General features: G+C 35.6%; 1 protein-coding gene across 2 annotated transcripts; it reads right to left on the bottom strand.

Moving 5' to 3' along the window:
• Positions 1–298: 298 nt before the first annotated feature.
• Positions 299–13,533, bottom strand: LOC137731620 (villin-4). Of its 2 annotated transcripts, XM_068470779.2 has the most exons (25): positions 13,392–13,533; positions 12,787–12,836; positions 11,429–11,566; positions 11,117–11,216; positions 10,749–10,817; positions 10,425–10,661; positions 10,121–10,298; positions 9,905–10,037; positions 9,451–9,613; positions 9,206–9,353; positions 8,970–9,070; positions 8,166–8,321; positions 7,769–7,837; positions 7,600–7,668; positions 7,327–7,464; positions 7,042–7,170; positions 6,546–6,693; positions 6,391–6,401; positions 3,220–3,360; positions 2,728–2,853; positions 2,579–2,644; positions 1,411–1,738; positions 1,111–1,313; positions 832–1,020; positions 299–733 (listed from the first exon to the last, which is right to left on the bottom strand). In XM_068470779.2, the coding sequence occupies exons 3-24, from the start codon at positions 11,482–11,484 to the stop codon at positions 907–909; spliced, it is 2,883 nt and encodes a 960-aa protein (XP_068326880.1). In that variant the 5' UTR covers positions 11,485–11,566; positions 12,787–12,836; positions 13,392–13,533; the 3' UTR covers positions 299–733; positions 832–906. The 2 variants fall into 2 exon arrangements, with proteins under 2 accessions (XP_068326880.1, XP_088543411.1); XM_088687285.1 differs by lacking the exon at positions 13,392–13,533 and having other exon boundaries at positions 12,787–13,093.
• Between the last annotated feature and the right edge of the window lie 239 nt (positions 13,534–13,772).

Here is a 13,772-nt window from a genome sequence, read left to right as displayed (position 1 = left end):
ATGATCTCCCGAAGTCCACCCTCTCTCCCTTTGTTTTGTTTTTCCTGGTCACCATCTCCTCATATCGTCCACCCTCTCTCGGAGCCCTGATCTCAACCCACCAACGTGATTCTCCATCCCCAGCTTTCATCTCCCTTGCTTAGCATCTCAAAAATAAAATAAACAATGGGTTGAGTTTTGGAACCAAATCATTTTAAGGTCTCCCTCTTCAAGTTCATTATTTAAATGGATATGGAAGTCGAGAAAAAGAAAGATAAATGATAATTCATAAATGGGGAGGAGGGGAGGGAAGGAGAAGGGCAAAAATCACACTTTTATTGTCAAACTCAAAACAGGAGCGAATTGGTTTTTACACTCCGCTGTACACACTTTTCCCATCCTCTCATATCAAAACAACCTAAGTACGCATATGCAAGCCCCCTAATTTTCTCTACCAAAATCAATTCCGAACCCCGGTCAAACGAAAAAAAGATTTTCGATTTTTGAATAATAAATTGAAAACTGACTGACCAAATGCAAAGCTCACAACAAACCCGTCACCACAAAGAATACCAAGAACTAACTAACCAAAATGCAAACCTAGACATTCACACCAACTCAAAATGCCGACGAGGGGAAACACAGAAGAAAAAAAATCGTTTGTTTCTGTCCAATCATGAAAACTAGCTTCTTTGGAGCAGCTAAAAATGCACTGATGCTGTCCCTTTCCCTCCTGAGAAATTGTGTTCCCCCACTGTAGGAAGAAAGAAAGCAAAACGTTAATCAGAATGCTTCCTTGGTTAGAATTAAACGAAAATCAAACTGTAGTTTTTGTAAGGAAAGATTATGTACAGTTGGTGGGCAAGCATTCCGACTCATGCAACATAAACTGCAGCAAGCTGAAGAAAATGAAGAGTACGAAGATATTCAAAACAATTGAAGGGCCATTTTAAGCTTGTTCTGTTTCCACTTGGGAAACTTATGGAAAGCATCCTTTGCCATCCCGAAATGCTCCCTGAACTCCTCTGCTGACAAGTAAATCTGCTTGTGCCAAACACACATATATAAGGTTGGAATCGAATATGTATGCTTATGATGCTATAATCATTATATGGAATTCCAGTATGTTACCTCTCGCTTCGTCACATCAATATCTGTAACAGGATCTTGTGATGTTGTTTTAAGGCGTTCATATGGGTAAACTGGGAGGTTCTCATCTTCTGCTTCACCCTCCTTCACATCTTCCTCTATGGTGAGGGATTCTAGTTCACTGCTCACAGAATTCTCCTTGTTATTCGTTTCCTGTTGTTTTGGTTTGGGGGGCTCTGGGCTCACTGCAGCCATGGAAAAGAATGCTTCAAATTAAGTACCTCTTAAGGAACTGAGTGCTTCAATTTTTAGTGTGAAGGAGGGAGCTTAACCAATACTTACCTTTCGGTGATCTTGGTATATTAGATTCTCTTGCTGGTCCTGTTTTCTCGAAGCTAGCAGTGAGTGCTGCTATAGCTGATGATTTTGAAGCCAATTTTGATGAATCTGGAGTCACAGATTTGGGGTACAGCTTTCTGACCATTGGAGGTGGAGTTGAAAGGTTTCGTGCATTAGCATTCTCAAAAGTAGCAGCCAGTGCATTAAAAGCTGGAGATCTACCCCTCACACGAACTCGATCGGGGCTGAAAGACATGCTTCTGGAACGCTGTGATTTATCTGGTACACTAGACCTTCCACCATAAGATACTGGTGCTCTCCGTTTTGGTTTCTAGTTAAGCATCAGATAATTAATCAGGCAATAAATAATATACGTATTAATCTGAAAACAAGATGCGACAAGTTGCATGTGTACAGTCAAAATGTAGTAGTGCCACACTTGCATTAACCACAAAGATCTCAACAATGTGCGAGTATTGATGGTTGACTAATATTATGAACACTAATCTTTCTTTCCTATTTACTTCCTGTGCACTTGGATTACACCTGTTAAATACAACTTTTTACCTATAAAAAAGTAAATTGTGACTAAACTTGCATACAGAAATTTATAACACACAAACACCGTGGCTAGCAACTCCGGCATACACATTTGAGCGTCCTAACCCACCCTAAATAGAACCACCAAATGGGATGGCTCTTACGCAAATACGAGGAGATATGTGGTACTTAGTCAACTTAATTTGGCCTTTCAGGTTGCTCTGGAAAGGTGCTACAGCTATGTTTTGAAGGGATTTTATCAGATCAGATGTCAAGCGCACAAAACTTTACAGACACGGAGAACTTAATGTCCCAAGTTTTACACATTCTTTGAATTTGTGAGACAATCATGGGAGATCGTCAATATTTACTTAGAACTGAAGCCAAACAAAACACCAAAAACCAATACATATTGATATAATATTCTCCATGTAATATCTCACTACAAGATATGGGAGATCGTCCACTGAATTTGGGGTTGTAGTCAATATCTCATAGACTTAATGAAACTTTAAAAAAATTTCGATCAGGTATGCCATAGAAAATTCAAAATAAGTATAGAAGTGAACAAACTCATAAGATTACTCACGATCAACTTCTAATGCAATCAATACTACAAAAGACGGCTTACATCTAGAGTTGGAGTACCCCCATTTTTCAGTATAGTAAGCTTCCTTTGGAAAGAGTTCCCATGCATCTGTACCAAGAACATAAGGACAATCAGATTCTCGAAAAGATCTCCAATTGTGGTGACAACTTGATAATGATTATAGGACTCACAGCAGATATTGCAGAGTCCCAAATGAAGAAGCGTGTGAAGAAAGGTGGCTCACTTCCTTCCATGACAATAAATACTGAAGCTTCACGAGATAATTTTTCCATTAAAAAATCATGCTCAAGAAATTTCTGTCAAAAGTCAAAATTGCCAAGAAATAGTAACATTAGAAAGTCTTAAAGATAGTTCACATAATGACAATTGTTAGCCAATATGAGAAACATAACACTCAGATTAAGTTTCTACTGAAAGTCAATAAAATTTCAAAGTGAGTGACATGTATCTTAAAGGACGGTTGACACAGTTGTACTAATATTACAATCTCAAGTCAGATTACAAAATTATTCAGGTAAATAATCGTGTGGAGCAATATTAGAAGTTTCAGTATATAGATTTAAGAGTTTCTATTTCACGGTGGACAGTGCACATCAGACTGAAGGGAAAAAAGACATTTTGATTTGATATATAAATACTAGCATGTGAACAAAAAGTCGTACCTCCCCAATAGTTAAAGCCTGCATCCTATCCTTGGATTTGACCTGTTGGCCGACCCAAATGAAGATGTCTGAGTGACAATCCAAGATGAATATATCTTCAGTCATCAAATCATCCTGGGTGAAGTTGTATATCTCTACTACCTGCAACAATGACTTCAGTTTAAAGCTGTGTGCAAAGATAAATCCAAAGTAAGGTTCCATAACTTTGATCAGTTGATGCAAGAAATCTCAGTATTTCATGCAAGTTGAATATTTTAATCACCTCATTCTTGAGGTTCATAATCTGTTTAAGCTATGATTTACGGACATAGACAGAACTATCAACTATCATGTGTAGATAAAACCAGGTGTCAGACATGTCAACTCCCAGAAACCTAAACAAAGGGATGAACTGAATATTTTTTTTTTTTGGTTTTTGACTAATGTGTGCAATACACTAAATTCGATAGTATGCGAGCACGAAAGATCGAAAATTAACCATGTTGATTTATCATGCTAGAAATGCAAAACACAACCCTTTATAACTTTATTTTGTTTCGATTACAACCCTTTTTAACTTTTCTCAAGTAACTGAAGCAAAACTTTTTGAAAGTATTAGTATCCCAATGAATGTCTGAAACAGGGGCACAAGAATGTCATGTTCTTAGGTTTCTGAAAAGGCTGCTTTTTAAGAAGCAGTATCAAATCATAAGGTTACGACATAATACAAAAAAATACGTCCATGAAACAATAGCATAAAAAATCGTTCAAAAAATTCCTGTACTTCATAATACATATAACTGAAAAGATCATGCATCTTGCATAGTCTAACATTCATGTTGTGGATTGATGATTCACCTTTATACTATATATTTTACCCTAATCCTAGTATTAATTTATTGATTATTTTGGTGAGATTTTGATACTTTGAATTATATTTCTAATGTAGCACATTCGACTTCCTCTTGAGCATAAAGTAATCAAACGGACGAATTTTGTAGTGATTTCAATCGGAGATGTTCATGAGTCTTTCAAGTTGATTGTATCAAAGTTTCAAATTTTTCTACTCAGCATTTTGACCGTGGCAATGAAATAAAGGCCCAGTGCGCTGTTTTCCCAGATTGACGTTTTTGGATGTTTTGGGTATTTTGGAGGTCAAGATGGCATATTTTGAGGAAAATTCCTTCCAAGAATTTGTTGGGGGACGACTTAAGCTTTCAAAAGAGACCTTTTGGGGACCAATCGGAGTTGATTTGGTCGGTCAAAAGTCTGATTTTCTAAGAAGTCCGAATTTCAGTTCAAATAGGAAACCTTTTATTTGCTAGTTTATTATTTTATTATGTTTCCTAGTTTTATTCTAAGACCTTTTCTAGGTAGAGTTTTATTTTGCATTAGTATAAAGGTATTATATTAACACCCACAAATTGTTGAATAAACCCCACATACTTAATACACCCCATATTTGCTTTTTCAATTAAAAATTATCTTAATGCACCCCCCATATTTCCCCATAACACCCTCACACCTCACATTCTTAATATACACATTACATATTCTGCATGCCATATTTCCCCATAATACCCTCACACCCCACATTAGTATAAAGGTATTATATTAACACCCCATATTTTCTATACACCCCACATTTCTCAAATCTTATGAAGCTTTTAATTTGGACAAAAAATGCCAACTAAAATTTCGACAAAAGATGCTGCTTGGGATTTAAAGCATATGTGTGCTGTTTTCAATTCCACCATTAAAACCCTTGTCATTTGTTTCTAATATTTGATGGTAATTTTAGGAATTTAATTCTTCATGTAATCCCTAAAAGATGAATACGAACATAGAAGCTTGAATAACGCATCAAAAGCAAGATTAAATAATTATCGATGTCGTCAAAATCACTAAAACAATAAAAAATATGAAGTCTTACCTCATGTGAAGCTTCCGAAACATCGATTTCATGTTTCATTTTTCAAAAATAATTTTTCTCAATCAATATGTTTGTAGTTTCATTGGTTAGGGTTTTGTTCAACAATGGAGGATTAGAGGGGCTTTGATAGTTGAAAAAGATAAATAATACGTTAAAAGTGGTTTGGGGTGTATATAGAAATATTATTTTTTTTAACCGAATAAGGTCAAAATTGTCATTGCATAGTAGGGTAAATAATATTTAATATTAAATTTTAATGTGGGGTGCATTCAACATTTTGTGGGGTGCTAATATAAAAAGCCTAGTATAAATAAGGCTATTTAGCCATGACAGGGAAACACACACACTAATTGGGAGAAGTTGGCTAGGGTTTGATGATTTGTATTTTTCTTTCAAGGTGTTTTCTATCCTTTTTCTATTTCAATAAAATTCCTTTTGTTTTATGGTTGTTCGTAACTAATTTCCGTTTTCTAGGGCTAGGCCATGAGCCTTAGCATGAATAAGTAATCTTTATTTAATTGTTTATGACATTATGCATGCATAATTTGAATTATTAATCACTGTGTTTAAACTGTCTCTATGTCTTAATGCTTAGCTACCATTAGGATGTTTAGATAAGTAATCGGATGCTATTAGGTTGGAATATCACTGGCGAATTGAGTATTGCTTCTTGTGGTTAATAATTGCAATTTCAACTAAGGCGAATATCACCCTCTTAGGGGTTGCATGGTTTTTCAAAGGGTTTTCACAAAACTCAATGAGTCTTGCATGTTCATATTTGATCTGAATATCACAGATGGATTGCATGTTCGATACACGCTCTTGCTTAATATCACGAGGAGAATATGCATTAGGAAACCCTAACCTTCAAAGTTTCATTTGTAATTCATAAGTAATTGGTAAAGTTACATAGGAATGTTAGGGTGATGGTGAAACCCTAGGCTTTTACAAATTGATTTTCAAAACCGTTTACTATTGTTTTCTTTACTTTGTTGATTTATTTAACTGTTTTTAATTTTAAATTCGTTTTTAATATTTTAATCACAAAATCAACATTTTCCAAACTTTGTTTTGAATAATTAATTAAGAGTTGGTTTTAAATACAAATTATTCATTCAATCCTTGTGGAAAACGACTTTGCTTGAGTTCCTATACCATACTACGATAACTTTTTACTCTTGCACAAGTGTTTTTATCCCTACTTTTGCAGGTGGTAAAAATCTTATCATGGATTAGAAACGATAAACCGAATTATGTACCTTCAAATTTCCTGAAGTTCGATGTGCAGCGTGGTCATAGTCAGAACAACAGAAAGGGGAGAAAAAGGTCAAAAACTTCAAGGTTTAAACAAAACTGAAAATAGAAAAATACCAGATATGAAAATTTTATCATCTAGCTCAGATAAGTTTCATACCATTCGAGAAGGTGCAAGAAAATAGGTGAGGGTCACTTTCGGAAGATCGTATAATCTTTTGGCTGGGATACTCGGTCTTTCCTCCTAACAACTCCCAAAACTGTTCAGACTCGGAATTTTCCTTTTGCGTTTTCGACTGAAGATCCGGCTGTAGACAATTGAGACAATGTAAGAATGAGATTAATAAGTAGATGATCCCACTTAAAAAACATACATTATAAGGACCCCTTCACACACAAAACAGATGTTCAATAAAAGAATCGAAAGCACCCTCGTGAAATAAAATGTTAGAAGTTGAATCAGCCAAATCGACATTAGTGTAGTTCACCTGTGAGTAGGATGACAATATTTATACAAATGGTATACATGCAACGATGCATGTCACAAGAGGGGCCAGCCTTTCTACTGTTAGAGATATATACAAATAAATATCTCACCTAGAAAGGTCTATCTTCTATAGCACTTTCTATAGCTAAAAGAAAACATAGAGGATAACCTTTATTAAATCGAGCTGCCTCTCAACAAGTTCCTGATCATCTGAGTTTGTGAGGCTTCCAGACCAGGTAAAGACAGTTGAGCCACTATGTAATATATAACAGTATGAGGAATTCAAAGATGATGCAACCTGATGGAAGGGATTAAGAGGAAAAGGAAAGAAGGGATGATTGTTAACATAACTTCCAAATACATGACAGAAATATACAGGTCTACCTTCTATAGGTATCCTTCTGCTAACAGAACCAGGAGAGAAAAGAAAGAAAGAAAGAAAGAAGAGACTTACTGCGTCAACTTGTATTGCTTGCATATTATCAGGTCCAGATCCCTGAACACGAAATAATGCAACACCATCTTCTTGATATGTCTCATCTGGAACTTCTTTCTCCACAACATAACTTTTGTATCCATCACTGAGACCACCCTGATAGAATTCACATAGTCCATGTTGTGGTAATTTGAAAACATGCAATTATGATCTAATGATGATTACAATAACTTTCTTTCTTTTCTTTTACTTCAAAATAATTTCCCCCATGGTGGCATAGAATTCACAAACCTTCAAAACAATTATGCTTTGGAAGATTGAATAGAACTGAATTGGTTCATTTCCTTCATAGATACGAGCCTACAAATTAGGGACAAAATATCATCAGTAAGCAACAAAGAAATAAGGACATTCAATTACATCAGTGTATCAATGGCATCTTTAGTTGAAGGAAAACTACCTGGGCAGCAAGAAACTTCATTGACTCAACCATCTTGCTTGCTAGTGAAATAGCTGATGCTCTTTCTTCCTGTTTTGAGTATAAGATCTTATTTAGTACTCATATTTAGTAAGCCTTCGGCTAAACTCTACGAACAAATATACATCTCCCTAATCTCGGAAATATGTCACATTGCAAGTCCATGCCAGACCATCAATCACATTGCCAGAAAATACTAAAGTTTTGGAAGCAATCTGATTTAGGTTGAAAATGCCTGATCTCTGTACTAATTAAATTAAACAGAAGACATCTTTCAAGGTCCCTGGACTTTTTAAGGGAATTGTTGTAAAGCCTTTCAATAGTTTATGATATTCTGAGCACGGTGTCAAGATTAACAAGATGCTTGGTAAATTATTACCTCAACGCTTTGCTTTCCAAACCATGTTCCTATAAGATGTTCCTCTTTATCCTCTCCTGGATATGCATAATGGAAAATATAGCAATCTCCACTGTAAAATTTTGATTGATCAGAAGATTGAAGGCTAATCTTTTCCTGGCCATTCACACGCCAAACCTGCCAAAACATGATATTCCATTAGCAAGATTGCTGATTGCATAACAAAAAAGTGGACATGAGGTTTATTTTCACATATCTAGCTCAGTTCCTTCTGCGTGGGGTTAAGGTTTTACGATTCATCAAATATGCACTTCTCAAAACCTAAAAAGCATTTCTAAATAATGAATAAATATAGCAACAGTAATATGGAACTACAGGAAAAGCAAAACATAGAATTTCCAAATGAATGTTCATGTTTCCCTGAGACCTCATTTGTGATCAGTCAGAGATGGTTCTTGTAGAATGTTAAAACCCCTTAGTTTTATGGTTAGAATTCAAAACTAAATATTAGGTTAACCAAGTTAGTGGTATTTCCATACAATTTATGAATTGGTTCTGAAGCCTTCTTTTATAGCTTCCTCGTATACATAGACAACTTTTATATCTTCCTTTTTAACAATTTTGAAAAGAAAGACAAAAAGAGTGCAGTCAACCAGCTTTGTGGAGTTTGTGTTAACAAAAGAGGTTCTTGGTTCAAAGGAAACTTTTCCATAAAGAGTTGAACTAACAAACAAGTACTACCACTGCTACATAAGAATGGTTACCAAAGGAGCCAGAAAACTATGAGAAACATCAAAAAGTGCAATAGATACAGATATACAGCACCTGCAAGTTTCCTGTGCAATCAATGTATGGTTGAGGTTCTTCTTTTACAGGATCAGCTTTCAACAGACCCTTCACATTAACCCCTTGACGCTTTAAGAGTGCTGCAGAAAGAATGAGAAACAGCAGAAGTGAGATTTTTCTTGGTTATGATCATAAGAACAATATATGTTGCAAGCAAGAACAAGAAAAAGAAAAAGAAGAAGAAAAATCAGAAGCAAAACAGTTCAATGACTGACCTGCAACCTTGCCCCTACCATCTTCTGACACAGCTACATCAGCTGTTTGGGGCCATGAATCGAATTTAGACCTAAACATTACTGTCTCAAAGCCCTCAATTACACGAATTATGTGGGATTTCGATCGATCAGGACCATGAACTAACTCCTACATGGTGAAATTGACAGAAAACAAGGGTTACTGAGGACATACATCAAGATGCAATGTTGATGATAGATGGAAAAAGAAAAGGCAATGATAGTACTTCTGCAGCTCCACTGGCACTCCTTCTTTCATCAAGAGATGTATTTCTCCCCATCCAAACAAACACTTCCAACCCACAATCTAGAAGATAGCACTTATTTGTGTCTAGCAAATCCCTCGTTAAAGCATCACCCTCAACTGGTTCTGCCTGTCCCTTCTCAACACTTAAAAAGGAAAATATCTTTCTGTCAGAACTACAATATCGTTGGATCTCATAATTCATAATCACAAATGAAACTTCACTATACTAAACGAAGTTATCATTATTGCAGACAATGCTGCAAGTATCTGATTTCTGTTTTTGTCCAAAAGAAGCGAAAATGAATAGATTTTTCAAATGGTCAAAGAGTTGGAAAGAAAAGAAATGGATGACTACATGCACAAGTACACTTATGAATATGTATGACTATGAAGTAACATACCAAAGAAAGGGGTCAAATTAGATGGAAAATTACCAAAGAAGCTTCGTAGGATAAGAATCAAAACTTTTGTCCTCATCGGTGGCTGTTTTCCTTGGAAGTGGAGCAAAACCACCAAATAAACCCCAAAATTCTCCACTTTCAGCATCAGCCATCAACTTTCCATCCTCTACATAAGTAGATTGACTCAGTGAGACCGAATATGATGGTTAAATATCAACATTGAACTTTCCACTATATAATTTGACTTACCAATGGAAGCTATCTCACATTTCCCATCATGATATGTGTCTTTAATGTACTGGACAACTTCTAACGCCTTAGCTCTTTCTTGAATAGATGAGTTCGAACCATTAAATTGAAAAATTTTAGACTTTGTATCCAAAATAAAAATGTCATCATGGCTGAGTGAAGATCGAGCAAAAGCAACCTGTAATATGTATGCGTTAAATACGTACACAACTTGCACATATACATGTATGTATGTGACCATGCATGTGTTATGCAGATCAAGTCTTATTCATCATCAGCAGAGAACATATGCATATAGACTTGCCTCTTTGACATGGACAACATGTTTTCCTTTGCACACAAACAATCGTATCTTGTGTTCTTCAGCCACAGCATGTTTGAACCCAGATGCAACTCCACCCTCTTGAGGTATGATACATGGTTTGAAAAAAGATAGGAACTTGGCAGTTTCATGACCCTGTACTTCACGATACTGGACAGCACGTCCCCCAAGGGTTGCATCTAATTCAACTGTTTTGATGGCTGCAGCTCCAGCTTCATCCTGTTTTAACATATCCCCATGTCAGAAAGATATGCTGAGAATTCAAAATCAGATAATAACTTCGATAGCGTAAATTGTAGAGTTTACCTGAGAAGTATCCTTGCCAAGCCAATAATGGATTTCATGCCGCAAAGCACCACTTTTTGAGGCTGTTGTCTGAATAGGAAGTTAATCAACTCATAAGTTAGTCAAAGTCTGAAAACACACAAAACAGAAGCTTAACGCAAAATATAACAGACTGAATATCCAGAATACTAAAATCATTTGATTAACTCATATTTCACAAAAAAAACTTGTCATGTGGCTCACATCACAACAAAGACAAGGTATGGTTTTAAATGTTTAGGGAAACCAGCAATCACAAAGAAAGCTTCTGGAGGTTGCAGTATACAACTAAGAGTGATTAAAATATATTGGTACATGAGAAATGAGTTTGATTACATCTATTTACTTACTTTCAGGATCACATAAGAGTCCCCCATAAAAAACTTTCCATGAGAGGATTTTGGGACAGGAGCAGGACGAAAGTTTTCAATGCGCCATATTTCAAGTCCACTATACATTTTCAAGGAGATAACATAAAAAACATACAAATCCAAACTTAAAAGAGCAGAAATAGATCAGCAGCAACACTATGGTAACAGTTGCTGCCTTTATGTTTGGTTTCCTTCATAAATTGCAAACACTGCATTGATCAGAAACCTACATCAGAAAGACATATGTCAAAAATTGTAAAGAAGCTGAATATTTCATGAGATAAAGGATACGCCTTTTGTCCAGCTCCCTGGAAAGCTGGATCCAAATCTCTCATGGAAACAGCCATTATGTTCTTGCAGCTGTATCTATTAACTTATCCACAACTTGGCAAGAAGGTTGGCGTCAAAGCCGCCTCAAACAATTTAGCACTACAAAAGAGCATACAAATGAAATGATTGATTACCTAAAAATTCAGATACAATTCGGTACCCCTTGCGAATTATTCTAGTAGATAGGGACAATCCACATTTCAGAAATAATTGTCAGTTATTTGTTTGGTGAAGCACTGAACAAAGTTTATCCATACAAAGACAAAATGAACACATACTGATTACTACAACATGAAAGTTACCATAGAGTCAACAAAGATTGTCATCATATACATGTGGATGCAACATTATGGCTTGGTTTATTCAAACAGTTAGGAATGCACTGAAATTTTAGCAGGATTAGTACAGAATGCTCGCTACATAGGTACAGTCCTTAACGTCAAAGACTATAAAGCTTCACACAATGCAGCTCCAACCAAAATGCATAACATCCTACTGGAAGATTTTAGTCTAGTTATTCACAATTTTTTCTGTCCAATCCTACTAAAACTACTTCTGCAGGCCAAATGCACTAAATAAATACTTAATATAGCGAAAGGAGAAAGGTACATAGAAAATAAACGATATTTAACTGAACAAAGAGGACAATGGAAAATTCAAAAATGAAGCAAAACTGGTTATTGAAAACCCAGAAAGCATTTCGAATAACACAGACAAAAAGTGCAAGTGAACCATTAATGAAAATAGACAGAGGCAGAGAAGCAATTCCCATTTCCCACACAGGTCACATTTTAACACACACACACTCATGTGCGGCCTCACATGCACCCGCACGCATTCACATTCACAAGAGTCATGGCAGCGAAAACGAAAGGAGTGAAATAACTTCACTGATACTCAGAAACGAAAAAATTAAAATTCTAAGACCATGACGGAGATATACTACGAGTTCCAGGTTTCAAATTTCGGGACCACTAAATTAGAATATTTAGCTCTAAAAATCATGGAAAATATTATTTAAACAAGTGCAAAAATTAAAAATCTCAGCTGAAATTAAGCAACAAAACACGGTGATTTCTCTTGGATCAGTGACATTCAATCACAACACACCAATCCGATCAAACCCAGATCATCAGAACATAGAAAAATACTCAAAACCCATTTTTTTTTCTAGTAATTTTACGATTAACAAAACATGTTAAATGGGTTTATCGCATTTAATTCAGGAAAAAAAAAAAAAAAAACCCCAATGAGCAAAACATTGAAAAACTACAAAATGGTAAAAAACCCATAATCGAAAGCTTGGATTTTGAGCATACCTGGAGGTTTTTGGCGAGAAAATCCCAACTGGAGGAGACCCAGATCCAATCTAAAGACGATAAATTACAGAAAAAAAATCAAGTCATATGCATTTTCTGGAAAATTGATAAAGTGAGAAAGGGTGATGGAAAATAAAAAAAAACAAAAGCTGAGAGGAAAGAGAGTAGAGTGTGGGGGCCGCAGGAGACGAAGAAGAAAATGGAAAACTGTAGAGAGAGAAAGGAAAAGGTGATGAGAGAGAGAGGGAGGGAGGTTGGAGGGAATGATGAGCTGCCAGGCGTGCTTATCACTAACGGCGCAAAGCACAGATGAACTGTAAATTCCCCTATTGAATTATATATTTTAATTTTTTTAGAAACATTTATAGTAATTAATTATTGTGACTTCTGCCTAATTTATGCTTACTTTGCAATTTTCCCATTTTTTTTCAGGTGAAAATTTGTTGGGTTTTCAGTATTTTATTTAATCACTTGATCGAATCCGTTTAGCATTTGATGAAATGGGTCTGATGACAAGGCTAATGAAAGGGCAGTAGGACATATAATACGAATTTATGAATAGAAGGCTCATACGAAAACGATCAACCAAAAGAAACGCTAATTACCTATCAAATTTGGATCAATCAGTCATACATGTGGAGATTGTTGTTGTTGTTGTTGTAGCTTCTGCAGCAGCTTGGTATTATCTGCTGTGTTTTTATTGGCATTTTCTACGACTGTATCTTAAGTTGTATCAAATCCTTTCTGGGTTCGAATCACTTTTTCATTTGTTTTTTTTTCTGTATTTTTGTGTAATTTTAGTAAAATTATAAATTAATTTAAGAAAATGGAAGTAAAAGGGAAAAAATTGAAAGGAAAAAATTGAAAGGAAAAAAAGGACGGAAAGGATGGTCCGAGAAAGACTTGATGGCTGGTGGTGTGGGGAGCTGACTTCCGCTCTGGGAGGGTTGATTTGGAAAAAGAGAGAAAAACTGGGAAAGGGAAAA

This window comes from Pyrus communis, chromosome 16 (assembly GCF_041283825.1).
Source record: "Pyrus communis isolate YQ-2024b chromosome 16, ASM4128382v1, whole genome shotgun sequence".
NCBI lineage: Eukaryota > Viridiplantae > Streptophyta > Magnoliopsida > Rosales > Rosaceae > Pyrus > Pyrus communis.
Note: the sequence above shows the minus strand (reverse complement) of the source record. Positions and strands in the feature narration are given on the sequence as shown.